The 22,948-nt window shown below is 34.3% G+C and overlaps 1 protein-coding gene across 1 annotated transcript; it reads left to right on the top strand.

The window, feature by feature from the left end:
* The first annotated feature begins 1,481 nt into the window (after positions 1-1,481).
* On the top strand, positions 1,482-14,908 carry LOC122404445 (synaptic vesicle glycoprotein 2C-like). Its single transcript, XM_043408411.1, has 10 exons — positions 1,482-1,559; positions 7,165-7,224; positions 8,149-8,310; positions 9,612-9,774; positions 9,855-9,976; positions 10,107-10,345; positions 10,470-10,651; positions 11,309-11,604; positions 12,611-12,898; positions 13,387-14,908. The coding sequence occupies exons 1-10, from the start codon at positions 1,523-1,525 to the stop codon at positions 13,428-13,430; spliced, it is 1,593 nt and encodes a 530-aa protein (XP_043264346.1). The 5' UTR covers positions 1,482-1,522; the 3' UTR covers positions 13,431-14,908.
* Positions 14,909-22,948: the final 8,040 nt, after the last annotated feature.

Here is a 22,948-nt window from a genome sequence, read left to right as displayed (position 1 = left end):
AATAGGTAGACAAATTTTTCGGCGAAAAAGAAAATTTCAAATCGTTCTGGAAAAATTATTTTCGGCTGCGGGGGACAATTACAATCATTTTTGGTCAATAGACATACCCTCGAAATTCTACCCACTTTCGAGAAAAAAATTCGACAAGGTGTGAAATTTTTCGACAAAATTAAAAAATTGAACATCATACCAAAAAAATTATATTAGTTACAGGGGTCAATTACAAGCATTTTTTGGTGAATAGACATACCCCGAAATCCTACCCACTTTCGAGAAAACAATTCGAGAAGATGTGAAATATTTCGACAAAATTAAAAAATTTCAAATCGTTCCGGGAAAATTATTTTTGGTTGCAGGGGTCAATTACAATCATTTATAGTCAATAGACATACCCTTGAAATCCTAACCATTTTCGAGAAAAAAATTCGAGGTGTGAAATTTTTCGACAAAATTAAAAAATTTAAAATCACACTAAAAAAATTATATTAAGTTACAGGGGTCAATTACAAGCATTTTTGGTGAATAGACATACCCCCGAAATCCTACCCACTTTCTAGAAAAAAATTCCGTACGGGCGGAAGTTTAAACATTAATAACTTTTTAACGAAGTCTTCAATAACAAATTAGTAGCCTTGATCTTCGTCTTATTTAGCCTCTAGAATCTTTCATTAAAATTTTTCCCAGAGGTGGTCGAACGCCCTGTAATTTACTATTTCGAACTATGTTCGAGTTCACTCGATTTATTTACAGAAATTAACGTTGTTTCAGTAAGTGCTCCGACGAAGACCATTACACGCAGAAATGTTGCATAAAACTATGAAAATTTCGCCGACCAACAATATATTCTCATCCATCCGATCGAAATGGATCGCGGAGCATTTCGTCGAGCCCTAAAAGTGTTCTAACTTCGTCTCTCGACGAGGCTAATATTTTGTCGAGCAGCGTCCATCCAAGTACCTTTTTACTCGTCGTCAGTTTAGTGACTTCTATACGTTCTCTAAGCCCCTGAACCATTCTTTTCAACGCCCTGTGTATAGACCAATTACGGAAGAGCAAATAATAATCGTACTTCTCGGGATCGAACGCCGTTACCGGCACTCGTCGATTAACAAAGGTCTCGCCGTGGCGGGCGGTAGAAGCGCGCGTCCCACGAAGGCGATTTTCGTCACGTGGAAAATACGAAAATTCGGTTACGCGCGTACGGCCGTGGGATTCGCACGTTTTACATCGCGAAACGGAGAAAGGAATGTCGAGTGCGTCAATTCGCGTTGCGAACGTGCGCGGATTTGATCGATCGAGCCAGGTAGGGAGACGATTTTCGGCGTCGAAGGATCCCGCTCCCATTCGTCGTCGACTGATCGTGCACATGCGTGATAATACTTAAAAGCGCCGCGACCGTCTATCACGTGGACGTTTTCCGTCTCGATCGCGACGGCAACGAAACAACGGAGGATCCCGCCGACTTTTCGCAGACCAGTACTCGGCCAGATATTGACAGACAGAAGGCAGTTCTTTGGGAGCGATGGTGAACCAAATAGCATCTCTATCCTTCTCAGTGGGTCAGTATGCTAAATTTTTGACAACGGCTCTCTTTAGTGATTTCTAACATGGGAAACGGGGACATACATCGGGGAAAAACGATGTTCGTAAAAGTATACGAGTGTTGATCCAAATTAACAATCGAGATGGTAACGAAGCTGTGTTCCGGGCGATCGGTGGAATTAAATTTCACCGATGAATTTTCCGATCGATCTGTTTTGGGCTTTCCTTTGGGGAACGAGCGAATGGAAAAATATATCAGTACGAAATTTTGGTCTCATACTTTGGTTTTCTTTGGTACGATAAATTAGAGAAATAATTTGATCGATATCGGTGAAATCAGCTTCTTTGTAGAAAATGATTTCGATCCTGTTGATACCCTAAGTACGAAATTAACACTAGAACTACCAAACCAGTCAAAATGACTCATTCGTAATTTCTAATAAAACTTGTAAAAAATTTACTCGACTGAATTTTTGAAAATTTATCGTAATTTTCTATAAAAGAATATATAAACACTTATTTCCATTGCATTATATATTTCTTCGCGTATCTATCGTTTCAATTTCTTTGGTACAAATAAACACGCTATAATTGTCGGCTCTAGTGTTAAAGCTGCAGCACGTCGTTTCATGCAGTTTGTGGTCTCATACCTTGGTCTTCTTTGGTACGATAAATTAGAAGAATAATTTGATCGATATCGGTGAAATTAACTTCTTTATATAAAATGGTTTCGATCCTGTTGATACCCTAAGTACGAAATTAAAGCTGCAGCACGTAATTTCATGCAGTTTGTGGTCTCATACCTTGGTCTTCTTTGGTACGATAAATTAGAAGAATAATTTGATCGATATCGGTGAAATTAACTTCTTTATATAAAATGGTTTCGATCCTGTTGATACCCTAAGTACGAAATTAAAGCTGCAGCACGTAGTTTCATGCAGTTTGTGGTCTCATACTTTGGTCTTTTTTAGTATGATAAATTAGAAGAATAATTTGATCGATATCGGTGAAATCATCTTCTTTGTAGAAAATGATTTCGATCCTGTACTTTGGTCTTCTTCGATATGGTAAACGATAAATCTACATATGTATATCATTCTAACAAACATTGTACGAATCGATTACGATCTTACATACATTATAAATCTGAATAATATGATGATATCTTTAATATAGTCATTTAACTCTATCTCTATTGTATAGATAGTATTCAATGAGTACAAATGACATAATCATTTAGAAACATCTGATAATTCTAACGCATGGATAGATCCATAGAAATGGAAAAATTCAATCTAATAATTTGTATCATTTCTATACTTTGTTTCCTCTCGATTAAACACTATTTGAGAATCTACGTTAGCTTTGTCGCTATTTACCATTCTGGAACATGCACAAAATTTCAACATGCTCGACTATAGTGTTACACAACGACGAAGTTCAAGTACATAGAATTCATGCATGGACTACAAAAAACGCATAATAAATAACAAGAACAACGTTTAAATATTCAATTTTCGGATAGAATCGTTTAAAGCTTCGTATATAAATTAAAATGCCCAGGCTTATTAACAATAGAACTACCGACAATTATAGTGTGTTTATTTGTACCAAAGAAATTGAAACGATAGATACGCGAAGAAATATATAATGCAATGGAAATAAGTGTTTATATATTCTCTCATAGAAAATTACGATAAATTTTCAAACATTCGGTCGAGTAAATTTTTTACAAGTTTTATTAGAAATTACGAATGGGTCATTTTGACTGATTTGGTAGTTCTAGTGTTAAACAAAGATTGAACTCCTGAAAAACGTAATTTAAACCGTAAAATGTCTTCCGCAGTTCTTTTTATTAATTTTCATTTTACGAGCACCGTCTTGATCTATCAACAATCTATGAAATATTTATTCAGGTTTTATTCGGTGTCTTTCTTTCGATGGAACAGCATTAGTAACACGAGAGATCTCAACAAAATCTGACAATAATAACTTTAATAACATACTTCGATACATTTCTCAACTTCTGTTTAATGGTCAGTTAACTTCAATTGGAAGATACACTCGACCCTAAATATTCGAAACTGAATACGCAGCATACGCGCTTTTTTTCGTAAACAATCGGAAACGCAACTATCTCAGCGAATTCGCCGACATCAATGAAAAATATGCGGGAACGTGCCTCGCCAGTTTTCTTCTTGCGTCAGTGATTGCAGTTGCGCATCGTCGCTAAATAGCGCGACAATAATCAAATTAATAACAATTTCAACCGGTATCGCATTTACGCAGAAACGAGTCCGCCGTAAATGCATTCTCAGGTGCGCCCGAGCGCGCGATACTCGACATTTTTACGTCAATCGGCTCGCGAACGTGATCGTTCCTCGGTTATTGACTCAAAAATTGTCAGAATTTTGTTTCTTGCGTCACCGCTGTTGCGAAAAATTAATCGTTTCGTCAGATTAGAAAATAAATACCAACGCAAATCTCGACAGCCCGGTTTTAAATAATATCAAATATTTACGAAATCACCAAATGCACTTTTTTAAAAAAAGCCAAACGATAAACAGGTAAACGTAGGAGGAGCTCGTCGACACTGTGCATTCTTACAGAAAAATAACTGATCCCTCTTACGTTGGCTAAACTCGTAGTAAACGACTATTTCGCTTCTAGTTTACGACGCGTACCAGTTTCTGAAAAAGCATAATTGGCTTCTTTTCAAATTTCACGGAATGTGACATCTGTCGGTGGGTGTCTCCGTAGATCAATGATCAAAGGGATCATTATTATCGATGTCGTAATAATTACTTCCTTTCATCGTCGGTGATATAATTTCGTCCAACACTTCGATCGTCTCTGTTCGTCGATGTGCTTGCTGAAAAAAAAAAAAAAAGAAAAATACGCGTAACCGATCTGCAGGTGCATCGCCGTGCACTTGAATGCGCACGCGGTTGCATAATGGACCCCACCGAAATGTCAAAATACAATTGTTCCTTCAATTAGCGCTTCATTTGCTTCGTGTTTACAGTTGGTCGGTCGATGCAATTATCTTGGATCCTTTCTTACGGTATATTCTTTTTATTTTTAACTTCCAAGGGCGCTGATCAATGTTCTGTCGCATATAAACATTCGACAATACCGACGGAAAGATTTTACAGCGGCGATCAACGCCGATACGGTGAAAATACTTGCAGTCAACTATTTTTTTTTAAATTAATAACAGATCGAATAACCGAGATCGACAGTGTTTCGATATCCATGCAAAAAAAAATGTAACGAGACTAATGAAAATTAACGTGAACACAAATTAAAGAAACGATACGAATATTAACTATGACAAAATTTGTTTCGTGCGCAAATGAACACGATTTGCCTAACGCGTCTGTCCATTGCTCGCCATTTCTACTTACGCTGATTTACGAATCGTATTGTACGCCCGCCACGTGGAATTTTAAAATTGATTTTAATAAAATTTATAGGAAAGGTAGTTTTCGATCGAATATTTGACACGTATTTTCTAAATCGACCGACGTTCATTTTGGGAAGGGCGAAAGTATCCCAAAATGGAGGCGTTGAGAACACACTTTTAGAATATCTCGGGAACAGTACGGCTCGAGAACACGTCTTTTTTTAAATTTTATGTTCCCCAATAAGCATTTAGTTTGCCTAACCCCACCTAGTTGCAAACTCCTGGCAGATCGATCGCACAATGACTTTTCACAGCGATTTATATGCGTCATCGAGCACAAGGTTGGATCATGGGGGGGAAGGGTTAGGCACACCAAGTTTTTTTGTTAATATTAATTGACCTCAACCTTGAGGCACAATTGCATTTCACATACACAATGGCATAATTAACCTGACGCAGAAACCTACCAAAAGCGACCACGCGCTTTTACAATGGCGGCCGGCAGAGGTTAAGCACACGAGGCGCATTTTACAAATCTGTCATTGTACTTTCGTGAGGGATAAAAATTTTTTGAAAACAGCCAACAACTGGTATTATTTCGCGAGGCAAACGTGTCGTCGTCGATAAAAGAATAATACCATTGATCGTTTAATTAAAAATGTAACAGTTTGCTTGAACCACCTCCTCGAGTCATGGATACCAACTGGTTTATTTTATTTGTTCAATTGTTTTGTTATCCAGTATGTACAAAGAGAAATTAGTAATGCTTCGATCTACAGAGGCCCAACTGTATTTATTTTATATTCCTCCTCCTTGTTTGACTTGAAATCATCGAAATACATTCATATTTGGTATCGTTTTCATCGTAGGAACCTGACAGATCCGATTAAAGCAGCCTTATAATGATATACAGTAGAACCTCCATTATCTGTACTAATAGAGAGACAAGACTGTTCGGTTAACCACTTGCGCTGGAATTGATTCACCGATGCGTGTGACCAAACCATCCACGTTAATTCGAAACGAGCCATAACTTGAAATCAAGAGACACCGATAGTGTTTTCGCGCCAAAATTTCTATACAAACTTTAGACAGACCTGCTCGATAACGATATTATATTACACGCGGTGTAAACTATTAAACGGGTATATAAATATACATTAAAGATGAAATCACCTAAACAGGACGAGTAACAGATTTTTAATTCAGTGTTTGAATTCGATCGACTTCCCGACACGTTAAAATTATGAAAAATTATTCGATCGTTTCGATAATAGAAACTTGTTATTTGCATTTGATTGGCACAAATTTACCAATCAAATAATTAGTATAATACTCTGTTCAACGAGATAAAATCTCCCTTTGTATTTAATCACTGATTTTATAACCACTGCAGTTCATTTATTCAACGAGTTAAATACTATTCTTTCCGACTAGAGTTATCTCGATCTCTTGTAAAGACAAATTTAATGGACTTCACCTACTGTGCATTTACCATCAATTGCTGGTGTCACTATCTTGATTGTGCTAATAGTAATTAAAAGCTACTCGATAGAACATCAAGAATAGTATCCTACTCTACGTATGGAAAATTCTTACGAAATACTTGGGGCTAAAATGCTTATCGCATTTGATATCGCGGATGTTTTCGTACTACAGTTTATAATTAAGAACATATCGGTATAATAACATTTTTGATAAAAAAAATTAACGAAAAAGAAACGTCAGCTCTTTTATGTTTTTCTATTCGTATTAACGTAGAACAATGCGATGAAAATAAAAACTGAAAGAATTGGGTGTTTTAATTTTGTTTCGTAAATATCGCGGAATTTACATTAAAAATTTGAGGAAACGATAACAAACACAAGAGCATGCAAATGCTTTTAACATCTACAGCAATAACGTCCTTGTCGATCAACACGTGGCAAATAAGAACTAAATAATCGTGAAATTATCTAGTTGCTCGTGCATTAAAAGACAACATTTTTGCTTGAAAATAAATATTTGTTTTTTATGCAATAACAACTATATACATTCATTTGAGTTTAGCAGAATTAAAAAAATAATGGCAAAATTAATTCACGTAATCCTCGTTCGAGAATTACAAACGTGTGATTGGAATTGACTATATTTTTCAGAAAATATTGTGCATTTAGATTCCGTTACTTGAGAAGTAAAATCTCGAGAGAAATTAATTTAATTTTTGTTTATTTTAGAAAATAATCATGGCGGTAAGGAAGGAACTGCAGACTTCGAGAAAGCTATCAAACTCTGCGGTAAGGAATACGATAAAACCTTTTTAATCCAGATTAATTTAGGGAGATGAATAATAATACGAGATAATCCAGATTAGCAAGGAAAAAATAGCTGTAACAGATAGACACACTTCCAACGCTTTAAAAATAGAGAATTTATTATACAGGGTTCGGCCACCCCCGGGAAAAATTTTAATGGGGGATTCTAGAGGCCAAAATAAGACGAAAATGAAGGATAACAATTTGTTGATGGAGGCTTCGTTAAAAAGTTATTAACAATTAAATTCAAACATTTCAAATCGTTCTGGAAAAATTATTTTCGGTTGTGGGGGTCAATTACAATCATTTTTGGTGAATACACAAACCTCCGAAATCCTATCCACTTTCTAGAAAAAAATTCGAGGTGTGAAATTTTTCGGCGGAAAAAAAAATTTCAAATCGTTTTGGAAAAATTATTTTCGGTTGCGGGGGTCAATTACAATCATTTTTGGTGAATAGACATACCCCCGAAATCTTGCGCATTTTCGGAAAAAAAATTCAGTACGGGCGGAACTTTAAACGTTAATAACTTTTTAACGAAGCCTCAATCAACAAATTAGTATTCATGATTTTCGTCTTATTTTGGCCTCTAGAATCCCCCATTAAAATTTTTCCTAGGGGTTGCCGAACACCCTGTATATTTAGTATTAAGATATCAAAATTGAAAAATTTATTTCTAAAATTTCTTAAATTTAGCAAACATAAAGCTGAGGAAATTGGAATATTTTTTTTTAAATATCACAAGCTATCTTGGGAACACTAGCCTTAGAATTGAATAAAAATTCAAATAAATACTTTCTTCTTGTTTCTTTTTCTAAGAGTTGAATATGTAGTTTAAGTCCACTAATAATTTAGTGGTTTCTATTTAGCACGAGCCCCACGACTAATTTAATTTTTAATCCTCAGGATATGGAAGGTTTCACTATTGTTTTCTATTTCTCTGCGGCGCGATGTTCATCTGCGTCGGTTGCCAAAATGGCATAAACGCATACATCTTGCCATCCGCGGAATGTGATCTGAACTTATCATCTGAACAAAAAGGTCTCCTGAACGTCTCCTTCCTCGTGGGTACGGAAACTTTTATCAAACATTGTTCGTTCAAAGTATTTGTCAAACACAAACTCTTCAAGAGCTACGAAATTTTAAAACAATACAAATTATCCATTTGAAATTAAATTCTACAGACAGATAATTAACGTGAATTTGATTATTTGGTATACCATCGAACCAAACTATCAATAAATGAATTATACAGAAATTTAAAACCCTTGTAAAAGAATTTTACCTCCATCAGTGGAAATTCCAATTTTTTGCAATAATCGAGGCACTACTGTTAGTCGAGTGTACATACGGAAAAATATTAAATATAAACTCTTCAAGAGCTATGAAATTTTAAAACAATACAAATTATCCATTTGGTATACTATCGAACCAAACTATCAATAAATAAATTATACAGAAATTTAAAACCCTTGTAAAAGAATTTTACCTCCGTCAGTGGAAATTCCAATTTTTTGCAATAATCGAGGCACTGCTATTAGTCCAGTGTGTGCATAAAAGAATAAAGGGAAATGCTTTGAAAAAAAGTTGTTCGAGTTATGGCAACTTTTACGCTGGAATAATTCTTTCGTAAGATCGAACGTAGTTGAACTACTTCCACCTATTTACAAACAAAACGCAGTATCTCGCGTCGAGTATTGTATTTTTATTCTGTGAACGCTTCCTCTTAGCGTGTTACGTTTAATTATTAAAACACATCGTCTGTGAAAACGGAAAGTTTACCTAGTTAGGAAACAGACGATTTGAACCTAATGCATACGGTAGCCACGGTTGATCGGTAGAACAGACTTTGAAACAGTTCCAAAATGGGGGGGTTCCGAGACGGCTAGGTCAGTTCCATCGAAGCATACGTTATTTCTATCAACGTGCACATTTATTGCAACGTATTAGACACGTTCGATAGCACTTATTTCATTAGGAAAATTGAAGAACAGTTTTTATATAACGTCCTACTCACTGCTCGCGCGATTAACGTCGATTAACTTTGCCGTTAAGACTACTATTTATCAGAGAGAGGCACCATAGACTTACAGTCTTAAAATTAATACCAAGAAACGTGAACTTGTTGCAATAGTTTTTTTCCCAATTTTTCTCGTCGATGGGTCAAATAGAATTTTCTTATACGAAGAGTCAGAAAACGAGATATCTCTCTTGTCGTTGCTTTTACAAGGAAAACATAGATAACGAAACTAATTGGAAATTAAATTTAGAAACACTTTTGTTCCGTATAAATGTTCGATACAATCGATAGTAACAGAGATACGGGCCTTTGTTTACGCCAGATATTTAGATCATATTTTCTTTTTTAGGAGGAGTGATCAGTTCCCTTTTCTGGGGAGTATTCGCTGACGCTTATGGCAGAAGATACATTCTTCTCCTAACTATGCTGTTCGATAGCATTTTGTCGATCGGAGGAAGCCTTTCGCAGAGCTTCCAAGTCCTGTTGATTTTCAGAGCTCTCAATGGATTTTTGTAAGTATTCTTTCGTCTTTTTAATCGCGATCTACAAATTTTCTTTGGTTTTTTTATTTTTTATAAATAATTTTCTGCAGCATCGGTGCGCCTGGATCATTGATCTATACGTACCTTGGTGAATTTCACGCGGAAAAACAAAGGGTAAAATCGATCTGCTACGTGGGGTTCTTTTGGACCCTTTCCTGGTTAATTCTACCTGGTAAAGTTTAACAAATTTTCTAAAGGAGCCTATCCTATACTTTCAGTTGCTCTATTATTTCAATAATAATAGCTTGCTTCTTTATTTCGAAATTGAGGGGTGAAGATAATAATTACTCTTCCTTTTCCAGGTTTGGCTTGGATAATCATACCACTGCCAATATCGCTTCAATTCAACGGCATTCTGTACAACTCTTGGCGACTCTTCTTGGCCATGATTGGAATACCAACGTTAATGGTCACCCTGGTAGCCACCAGATACCCCGAGAGCCCAAAGTTCTTAATCTCTCAAGGCAAAACGGAAGAAGCATTGGCGATTTTACGAAAAATCTTCGCGATAAACACTGGCCAACACGAGGACGAATACCCCGTAAGTAATAAAAATTTTTCTAAAAAAAAGGGACCACAATAATTTCAATCCATCGTCGAAAATCGCTTTATTATTTAAAAATGAAAATAATTACGTGACAATGATCGTCTATTTCTTTATATAGGTGAAAATCTTGTTGCCCGATGATACTGTAAATACTAGCAACAACAAGACAGCCCTCTCCGGATCGGGCATATTAACGGAATTATTGAAAAATATTTGGCAACAAATGCGTTCTCTTGCGTCACCGCCGCTTCTGCAATACGCGCTCCTCACTTGGGCCATTTATTTCACAAACATGTTTGGGTAAATTTTTTCATAAAACACACACTTTGCGTTACGTTAGAGCATACTCATTAAAATGCTGACCAATACAAAACACAAAATATTGCAAGCTCTAGTGTTTAATTTTACTCTATTTAATTTGCTCGTTTCAAGTACATCGATATGTTGATCGAACAGAATTAATCATTTTACTAATATTATAAGATTGAAACACAAAATATTGCAAGCTCTAATGTTCAATTATTATTTGTCTCTATTTAATTTGCTCGTTCCAGACTACATCAATATATTGATCGAACAGAGTTAATTATTTTACTAATATTATAAGATTGAAACACAAAATATTGCAAGCTCTAATGTTCAATTATTATTTGTCTCTATTTAATTTGCTCGTTCCAGACTACATCAATATATTGATCGAACAGAATTAATTATTTTACTAATATTATAAGATTCAAAAACAAAATATTGCAAGCTTTAATGTTCAATTATTATTTGTCTCTACCGTTCCAGACTACATCAATATATTGATCGAACAGAGTTTATTATTTTACTATTATTATAAGATTGAAACACAAAATATTGCAAGCTCTAATGTTCAATTATTACATGTCTCTATTTAATTTGCTGGATGCAGGTACATCGACACGTTGTACGAATAAAATTAATTATTTTCAGGTATTACGGTTTGGGTTTGTGGCTGCCAGAGTTGTTCAATCGTTTCGAGAACTATCATAATCAATACCCTAACCGAACCGTGAGCGTTTGCAGGCTAATGCACGAAACTGATCTGCAACGGATCGCGACGCCTCCGCCCAACATTTTGGTCGAGTCACCGACCGCCATGAGCAATTGCAGTCCCAACATGGACAAAATGGTGTTTATCAATTCGTTGACGATCAACGCGTTCTGCTTGCTCGGTAACATCGCGTCCGGCTATCTGGCGAATCGCGTTGGTCGACGAACGATGCCAGGTAAACGTGATAAAATTATTTTAATTCGAGCAAACCAATCAAAGATGTACGAGTCCTCCACTTACGCGGCGAATTCATTTTGGAACTGTCTTTGTTGGTCTCGGTATTTTTAATTTCGCCCATTTTAATTCGAGATTAAAAGTTAATCAAGAAAAATGAAAAGTTATACGCTTATTTTATCTTTGGTCGCAAATTCGCGTGAAATTAAATACAAATGTTTACTTTTTGGCACTTGCGCTATTTTTCTTAATAGAATCAGTACTTGCAGTGTCCTTTTTTAAATTTAGTAAGAGAAATGGAAAGTTACACGCTTATTTTGTCTTTACGTAATAAATTTACGTGAAATTAAATACAAAAGTTTACTTTTTGGCACTTGCGCTAATTTTCTTATTAGAATCAGTACTTGCAGTGTCCTTTTTTTAAATTTAGTAAGAGAAATGAAAAGTTACATGCTTATTTTGTCTTTACGTCATAAATTTACGTGAAATTAAATACAAAAGATTACCTTTTTGGCACTTGCGCTATTTTTCTTAATAGAATCAGTACTTGCAGTGTCCTTTTTTAAATTTAGTAAGAGAAATGAAAAGTTACACGCTTATTTTATCTTTACGTCACAAATTTACGTGAAATTAAATACAAAAGATTACCTTTTTGGCACTTGCGCTATTTTTCTTAATAGAATCAGTACTTGCAGTGTCCTTTTTTAAATTTAGTAAGAGAAATGAAAAGTTACACGCTTATTTTATCTTTACGTCACAAATTTTCGTAAAATTAAATACAAAAGATTACCTTTTTGGTACTTGCGCTAATTTTCTTATTAGAATCAGTACTTGCAGTGTCCTTTTTTAAATTTAGTAAGAGAAATGAAAAGTTACACGCTTATTTTATCTTTGATCACAAATTTACATGAAATTAAATACAAAAGATTACCTTTTTGGCACTTGGGCTATTTTTCTTGAGAATTCTTCGACCGTGTTTTAATCGCGTTTGTTTTAATCGTTTTCAGTGACAACGATGCTGTTGGCTGGCGCGTTTGGTTTCGGTATATACTTCGTCAGGTCCTCGTTGCAAATACTGATCGTGACCTGCCTGTTCTCGTTGACGATAGTAACCGCGAATTTCGTAATGGGTAGCATCGTGGTCGACATATTTCCAACTCGCGTGGGCGCTGTCGCGATGTGTATGATGACCTGCTTTGGCAGAATCGGCGCGATCGCTAGCAATTTGGCTTTCGGAATGTTGCTCGACATCAGTTGCGAAGTGCCCATTTTCTTGGTCGGCGGTCTAGTGATTCGTAAGTGAACAATTTTATTTCTACGATAACTAGCTTTAATCTTTTCTTCGAGTCTCGAAGCTCCCGAAACTTATCCAAACACGTTCGAGTCATAATTCGAACGAAAATTCTGTAAACTTTTCAACTATAAAATTTTTAAATGAAGATTATCTTTCTCTAATAAGATGTAAACTACACGTAGCTATAAATCACTTCCTAATCTTTACTTGCTACTCTATTTCGTAACGAATAACGATAACAAGAAATAGATTCTTCACAGTAGTTCTTTACTGCAACCACAATATTCCAAAGAATTATTTTAACACATAGTTTGCTTGTGTTTTGTAAACAGATTCTTTACTGCAACCACAATATTCCAAAGAATAATTTTAACACAGAGTTTGTTTATGTTTTCTTTAAGTTTCAAAACTATACTGTATTCAAATTATTGGCAAACGATAGGAAAATGCATACATTAAATAGCATTTTAAACGATCGATTATTTACAGTTGGAGGATTACTGGCACTCATGCTTCCGAGGAAGAAGAGTTGAACAATCAACGACGCGGGAAAGAAGAGAGAGAAGAAATAATTGTATGCTTATTGCAAGGTGCGATGATCGATCATTCCATATCATATCCATGCAGAACGTAAACGTTGTTCGACTTGGAAACATTTCTCGCGAAATATTTTGTTAGAACAAAATGTTCCAAAAACGAAAACAGTTTCTGCGACCGTGTTTCTTTCATTTGCCTCCTTCGAACTGCTCATCTTCATTTGCCAAACTATTTTAATACTATTCCTCCGTAGTCTATTGCGTCGTGTAAAATACCATCGAACTGTTATCTAGAACTTAACAAATTGTACGAACGTTATGTAGATGAATATTTGAGAAACAATATCTGCTATATCGTGACATCGAATGACGCGTGTAATGTTGTAAACGTTCGTGTAATTATTTTGTTACGTATACAAATGATATTTAGACGTTTGCATCATTTACAAAATGATGATATTGTTACCTATTTAAAAACACGAAAACGAGTATTGAAAGTTGCGAACTATTCGCGTTAACGTGTAAATAACGAAATTCGCTCGTTGGATCAAATTTGTTCTTTTATGGATAAACATGTTGATACGTTTAAACGATAATCTCGTAAGCTAGGATCTGCATAAGCTTTCTACGTGTATATCGTTAGAATTAGAATAGTAAAAATTTTACGTATATTTCACCAGTATTTTAGAACTCGATAGATAGAAAATCGAAAAGCTATATTTTTGTTAAATGGTATACCTCGCAACCAGATCTCGTGTTGCTTCGACGTTCGATCTCTTTTACAAATTGATCTATCATACAGCTGAATGCAACTAGATTTCAATACTCGAGAGAATGGCGCTGTATTTCCGTAAACGATAAAAACGACAAATTAAAGGGACCATTTGAAAAGAAAAGAAATTTTCTGCGGCCAATATAAGTGGTAGATTTAAAATAACGAAAGAAATATACATATACTCCAAAGGTTGTCAAGCTTCGATGATTAATGTATTAATTAAAATTAAGAAATATTAATTTTTAATTTTCTATCGTTCAAATTTTATTGTGAAATTCTATTTTGATATTCGAAGTTCGCAACTGTTTTGCTGTGATGCCTGTCCCGTTAAGTTACAAATCAAGTAACGATTCTATTCCCGATAAATAAGTATAAGTATAACTTTAGTTTTCTTCTCGTTGTCTCTATTTTGCATAGGATTAATAACTAATATTCCGAAGCCTGAGTGTGGGATGTTTTTGCGTGTATGCGAACATGATGTACTGTATTTATAAAGATAGACCATGTAAATCGTATTTGCGACAGTGTAAATGTGAACACGTTATGTGAGAAGCTGAACGAATACACATGGAACACTTATTACAAAAATAATAAATTTTAATACTCTAAAAACTCTAGAAACCCGTTATTTTAGCATAAAATTCTCGCGTCTTAAACAATTTATACGATTACAAATAAGTACAGTAGTGCTCATATAAGTGACCGGATTTTTGCCCACATAAGTGACCAGAGTTATCCCCATCAAGTGTAATTTGAACTGGGGAAAATTTTAATGGGAGATACTAGAGACCAAAATAAGACGAAAATCAAGAATATCAATTTCTTGACTGAGGCTTCATTAAAAAGTTATTAATGTTTAAACTTCCGCTCGTACTGAATTTTTTTCTCGAAAATGCGCGGAATTTCGGGGGTATATCTATTCACCAAAAATGATTGCAATTGACTCGAGCAAATAAAAATAATTTTTTTAGAATAATTTGAAATTTTTTAATTTTGTCGAAAAATTTCATACCTTCTCGAATTTTTGTCTCGAAAATGGTTAGGATTTTGGGGGTATGTCTGTTGACCAAAAATGATTGTAATTGAACTTCGCATTCGAAAATAATTTTTCCAGAATGATTTAAAATATTTTAATTTCGCAGTGTAATTTGTTTAGCAATTCTAATTTTTTCCTTGAAAATGGATAGAATTTCGGGGGTATAACTATTGACCAAAAATTATTGTAATTAATTCCTGCAACTGAAAATAATTTTTCCAGAACGATTTGAAATTTTTTTTTCGCCGAATTTCAATAGCTAGTACCTGTTGATTTTTCTTAAAACATTGATTTTCATTTTTAATAAATTTGGTTGGCGTTGTACAGAGAAGTTGTTTAGTACATTTTTGTAGGTATCCATGAACTCTAGTTCCCCTCAAAATTTCATTGAAATATATTCATTATTATAGGAGTTATGGCCGTTTGAAAATTGAACCATTTTTATGGGGTTTTTTTCATTTTACGGGATTAAGGAACAACTTTTCGAACATTTTTGGAATGTCTACGTATTCTACATCAAAATACGCGTTGTTCGCATTTTGAAACTTTAAAATCATCCAATCTGTTCAAAAGTTATAATGCTACAAAGATTCACATCGGGGAACAATTTCAGGCCTCAGATTATATTTTCGGTAAGGAATTTTTATAATAAATCTAATTTTACAATAATATACAGGGTGTTCGACCACCCCTGGGAAAAATTTTAATGGGAGATTCTAGAGGCCAAAATAAGACGAAAATCAAGAATATCAATTTCTTGACTGAGGCTTCATTAAAAAGTTATTAAAAAATTAAATTAAAAAATTCCAAATCATCCTGAAAAATTAATTTTTGATTGCGGCGCTCAATTACAATCATTTTGTGTCAATAGACATACCCTCGAAATCCTACCCACTTTCGAGAAAAAAATTCGAGTAGCTACTGAAATGTTTGGACGAAATTAAAAAATTTCGAATCATACTAAAAAAATTATATATAGTTACAGGGGTCAATTACAGGCATTTTTGGTGAATAGATATAGCCCCGAAATCCTAACCATTTTCGAGAAAAAAATTAAGTAAGTGGACAAATTTTTCGACGAAATTAAAAATTTTCAAATCATACTAAAAAAAATATACTTAGTTACAGGGGTCAATTACAATCACTTTTGGTCAATAGACATACCCCCTTAATCTTAACCATTTTCTAGAAAAAAATTCAGTATGGGTGGATCTTTAAACGTTAATAACTTTTTAACGAAGCCTCCATCAACAAATTAGTATTCTTGATTTTCGTTTTATTTTGACCTCTAGAATCTCCCATTCAAATTTTTCTCAGCTCTTCGTTGAATTCTGAGAACTAACCTTGCCCACATAAATGACCGAATCCGATTCCGAGTTTGGTCATTTATGTGGGCACTACTGTAATTCCTACTTTACATACGTCTATCTCGTATGAAATAAAATAGTTGACGTTATGGGGGAATCACAAACACACAGATTTTGAATTTTATATTAATAATTAAAACTGTCGTCGGGTGTTTTTTTAATGGAGGATGAGTAACGAGATCACGTAAAAATTTTCATCGTCATATATTTCTTTCTTTCGTAAAAATGAAAGGAGAGGGCTTCCTTGTAGTCCGATACATAATCGTCGCGTAAGTATCGTTACTCTGTCTATTACCGAGTACAATTATATTGAAAATAACATTACGAGTTCTCGAGGAGCTACCTAATAATATCGTTATTCCGTTACGCCATCGCTCTTGCTCGATATTTCGTTTATTACTCGTTATTATACAATATCCTAAACGTAACTGCAGCCATTACTACCCTTTTTCTACATGTATTATCATGATTAATAGTTCCAGTAATTTTAATATTAACATAGCTGGCATCATCGTCGGCGTGATACTATATTATATACATACATATTTATAATTATTTATCGTACGCATATTCGAAACGCACACTCGCTCTATATACAATATTTACAATGTTAGAATTCTTCGCCTATTATTCTTTCGTTAATCTGGAACTGGAGAACAGAAGGAGGATTTTTAAATATTCACTGTTTCGTAAATTGTCGATAACGTTGATAAATAAAAAGAATAAACGAAAATGCGTCTAATTTTTAAAACTCTCATTTCGTCTTACAATTTCCCTTTCCTTATACTCCTAGCTGTATATTTTCAATTTTGAAAATTACGGTCTCGTTAATTTTTAAGACTCTCTAAAAACGTTTTGGTAAAGCTATTCTAACGTTTGCAAAAGGTACGTAAACGAATACCAAAGTTACCAAGATATTGTTGCACATAAAACAAAGCATACCATAATTCTATAGACAAATTTTCAAGAAGTACACACACATCTTTCTATAATTTTTTTTTCGTATAAATGCTTCGCGACTGCTACAAACCTTACAATATATTCTTCGAGTCTCGTAAATACAGGGTGTTCGGCCACCTCGGGGGAAAAATTTTACTCGGAGATTCTAGAGACCAAAATGAGACGAAAATCAAGAATACCAATTTCTTGATTGAAGCTCCGTTAAAGAGATATTAATGTTTAAAGTTCCGTCTGTAGAACGGCAATCTACGAACAGCTGCGCGCGCACGATAGTGGTTCACGCTGCTCACAGGTGGAACTTTAAACGTAAATAACTCTTTAACGAAGCCTCCATCAAAAAATTGGTATTCTTGATTTTCGTCTTATTTTGGCCTCTAAAATCTCCCATTAAAATTTTTCCCAGGGGTGTCCGAACACCCTGTATTTTGTGTTTTACTGTAACAATAACAATATTTCCAACTATTTGATTTAATTTACAAGCATTTTAATATTTTCGTAGCTCACTGTGCACGCAAATCCCATCATCGACGTTTATTAAAGATCTATTCGTTCCAGAGAAATCAATTATTTATATAAAATTGAGAAAAGATAGCGGGACCAGGAGGTCCAAGACTCGGAGCAGGATCGATTAAATTTATTAGCTCACGTTGGCTCAGTTTATTAGCATACAGTAAAAAAAAAAAAACACGTTTCAACTCTCTGATCCACGATGGCGTAAATAGAAGACTTTGCCTACGAACAAGCATCTTCGTAACAATTCTAACGTACCATCTTTTATAATGCGACGTTCAGTGCCATTTGCACGCAGCTACGCGTAATAACAATATTTAATATTATTCTCGACAATTTGTTAAATATCCTCTATACGAACAAAAAATATACACGCTATATATTTTTTTTTTACACCGTAGCATTAAATAAGACACAATCGATCTTAAAACCCCTTCGAGTCTCGTACTGTGTAATATACAGATTTCGTAATAGTTACGGTGTCAAATATTTTAATAATCGTACGCTATGTGTGTGCGCCTATACCTATAGCTTGGTTCGCTGTACGCGTACATTTAGAAAATTGTTTAAAATTTTTTTTTTTGTAACACATTGGCAGTCGAGAATTTGGAATCGCTATCATGTTTCATTTACGCTATTTACAGTACCCTATTCGACGACTAAAAAGCATTTACTGCAACGTGGTTCGAAACGTAAAAATGTTTCGTAAAACCACCTCCAATTCGCCTTGACGTCGCGTTCGTGAGAAATTTCGACGATTGTTACAAAAAACGTTCTCGATTCTATTATCGTTAGTTATATATTATTTTCTTTTTGCAAAGAACTTTGCAAATTCTCTCGTTAATCACACGTTTAATCACTTTGCATCAACGAAGGACTGCTTTTAAAACTTTGTAAATAAAATCATCTTTTAATTGCAAACTAATTTATATACGACCGTTGATAGACATTGATAAATGGGGATAGAAAGGGAAACTCTAATAAATATAAATTTCAGGAGCGAGAAATTGTAAAATAGATCTAATGATTGATTCCGGTCATTTTTTAATAAATTTCCAATAAGAAATTTTTTACTTGAATGAGAAATAATAAAATTCAGGCAAAGGGTCAAAATGGTCGTTAAGACGGTCCGCCATTCGAGGGTTAAAGGAAAACAATACCGTATCAACATCGACAAGATGTAAAACACAATTAATAATATGCATTGTTCTAAGCGTGGTGCTATATACAGGGTGAGGCATTTTAAACAGGTCACCTGAATAACTCGCTTGTTTTTGAAGATAGGAGAAAATGCATTAGACCAAACTTATTTGGTATCGGGGGGCTCATAATCTGGTATTACCAATTTTTTTGTAGGTGGAGGCGTCAAGGAGATATGAAGGTCAACTTTGTTTTTTTAAATGGAACAGTATATTTTATTACTTACATTCTGATAGAGTGTTTCAAGGCGAATACAATGACCTATTATTAAGGTCATTCAAGGTCACCCAAAGTCAACTGCAATAGAAAATAAATTGTGTCAGAGTACATTTCGAATACTTGTGTATCACGTGTGTGTATTGCGTGACACGGGTCACAAAAGATAAACAAACATTCAATCACATTGTACGCTTATCCGTATCCTCAAACATTATTGGTAATTTTACTACCGACTAGAGCACAGCTTCGTAATATTTATTTAGTCTAAGTGTTCAGTTTTCTAAAATACATACATTACATGATAGCAGAGAAAGTAGAAATGGTTCTTATTTATGGTGAATGTCATAAAATTATGAGGGAAGCGGTACGTGTGTATGATGAAAGATTTCCCGATCGTAATAATAGACCTTCACTTTCTGTCTTTACAAACATTATGAAAAAGTTCCAAGAAACTGGAACTGTGGATAAGAAAACACGTAATTTTGCCAAACGAGCAACTGATGATGGAAACTCGATAAATATTGTAGCAGCTGTAATACAAGATCCACATGTTAGTACAAGACAACTGGAACGCGAAAGTGGCATCAGTCAACGAAGTATTTTACGAATATTACACATTAACAAATTTCATCCGTTCCACATATCACTTCATCAACAATTAACTGAAAATGATTATACAAAACGTTTACAATTTTGTGAATGGGGCTTACAAAAACTACAAGACGATGAAATGTTCTTGAGTAAATTGTTATTTACCGATGAGGCCACATTTACAAACCATGGAGCAATTAACCGTCACAACATGCACTACTGGTCGGTAGATAATCCACGATGGTTGAGAGAAGTCGACAAACAGAGACCTTGGTCTGTAAACGTCTGGTGCGGTCTTCTTCATAATAAAATAATTGGTCCATATTTTATTGATGGCACGCTAAATAGTAGTAAGTACCTGAGAATCTTAGAAGACGTTTTGCCAGAATTGTTAGAAGACACTTCACTGGACATACGACAATCCATGTGGTTCCAGCAAGACGGATGCCCTGCTCATTCAGCACGCAATGTTACAGAATTTCTAAATAGAAAATTTGGAGATTCTTGGGTAGGTCGATCAGGAAGTAACAAATGGCCGGCACGATCCCCAGACCTGACACCTCTCGATTTTTATTTGTGGGGAAAATTAAAGGCAGAAGTGTACCGCGAAAAACCAACTACCAAACTTGACATGCAAGAACGTATAAGAAGAGCTTGCTCTGTAATAGATACAAATGAAATTTGCCAGGCAGTGTCATCAGTATTGCAACGATTTAGACTATGTATCCATGTTCAAGGTCGCCATTTTGAACACTTGTAATAGCAGTATCAAAGTATCCAAGTGTTCGAAGAGTGCTTTGACACAATTTATTTTCTATTGCAGTTGACTTTGGGTGACCTTGAATGACCTTAATAATAGGTCATTGTATTCGCCTTGAAACACTCTATCAGAATGTAAGTAATAAAATATACTGTTCCATTTAAAAAAACAAAGTTGACCTTCATATCTCCTTGACGCCTCCACCTACAAAAAAATTGGTAATACCAGATTATGAGCCCCCCGATACCAAATAAGTTTGGTCTAATGCATTTTCTCCTATCTTCAAAAACAAGCGAGTTATTCAGGTGACCTGTTTAAAATGCCTCACCCTGTATACAGAATGTTCAGCCAACCATGGGAAAAATTTTAATGGGAGATTCTAGAGGCCGAAATAAGACGAAAATCAAGAATACTAATTTGTTGATGGAGGCTTCGTTAAAAAGTTATTAACGTTTAAAGTTCCGCTCGTACTGAATTTTTTTCTAGAAAGTGGGTAGGATTTCGGGGGCAGGTCTATTCACCAAAAATGCATGTAATTCACCCCTGTAACTAAATATAATTTTTTTAGTATGATTTGAAATTTTTTAATTTCGTCCAAAAATTTGTTTACCTATTCGAATTTTTTTATCGAAAATGGTTAAGAATTCAGGGCTATGTCTATTGACCAAAAGTGATTGTAATTGACCCCAGTAACTAAATATAATTTTTTTAGTATGATTTGAAATTTTTTAATTTCGTTCAAAAATTTGTTTACCTATTCGAATTTTTTTCTCGAAAATGGTTAAGAATTCCGGGGTATGTCTATTGACCAAGAATGATTGTAATTGACCCCCGTAACTAAATATAATTTTTTTAGTATGATTTGAAATTTTTTAATTTCGTTCAAAAATTTGTTTACCTATTCGAATTTTTTTCTCGAAAATGGTTAAGAATTCAGGGCTATGTCTATTGACCAAAAGTGATTGTAATTGACCCCAGTAACTAAATATAATTTTTTTAGTATGATTTGAAATTTTTTAATTTCGTCCAAAAATTTGTTTACCTATTCGAATTTTTTTCTCGAAAATGGTTAAGAATTCCGGGTTATATCTATTGACCAAGAATGATTGTAATTGACCCCCGTAACTAAATATAATTTTTTTAGTATAATTTGAAATTTTTTAATTTCGTCCAAAAATTTGTTTACCTATTCGAATTTTTTTCTCGAAAATGGTTAAGAATTCCGGGTTATGTCTATTGACCAAGAATGATTGTAATTGACCCCCGTAACTAAATATAATTTTTTTAGTATGATTTGAAATTTTTTAAATTCGTCCAAAAATTTGTTTACCTATTCGAATTTTTTTCTCGAAAATGGTTAAGAATTCCGGGTTATGTCTATTGACCAAGAATGATTGTAATTGACCCCCGTAACTAAATATAATTTTTCCAGAACGATTTAAAATTTTGTAATTTAATTTTGTTAATAACATTTTAATAAAGCCTCGGTCAAGAAATTGATATTCTTGATTTTCGTCTTATTTTTTAAATTTTTTCCCATGGATGGGCGAACACCCTGTATATCATTAATAGTTGGCCGCTCTAAATGGCTATGAAGGCACTAATGTTTCACAGACGTACAATTCCAGTGAAAAAAACGAATTATTTTCGCCATTGTTTACAGAGCTATTTAAAAACCGCGGTACAAACGAAAAAGATTTTTATTGAAAAATTTTGTATCTTACGTTAAAAAATGAAATTAAATCTACACTGCGTTCGTATAAAGTAGCAAGACTATCGAAGATTGTTTTTAACTCATAAAACAGTATTAATAACGGGCCATCGACGATAAATAATTAAAGATTCCAGCATGTTTTCCTAAACCGCATTATGTGACATAGAATGGGACATGGTGACGTGAAGTTTGTAATCTAGTACGTAAGTTTACAAACTCGAACTTACAGGGTGATATTTTATAGAAACAAATTTTGTTTAGAATTTCTCTGTCTTAAATTATTCTTGGTAGCCTGAGTTAGTATTAAAACGATTTATTTACTTTAATGGCAACGCGCCAGCGTGAATACGTGCCCGCTTGACATGGATAACAGTATGAATTTG

Source organism: Colletes gigas, unplaced genomic scaffold, assembly GCF_013123115.1.
Source record: "Colletes gigas isolate AHSC1104 unplaced genomic scaffold, ASM1312311v1 Colletes_gigas_Sc00001, whole genome shotgun sequence".
NCBI lineage: Eukaryota > Metazoa > Arthropoda > Insecta > Hymenoptera > Colletidae > Colletes > Colletes gigas.
This window is presented reverse-complemented; position numbering and strand designations above follow the sequence as displayed.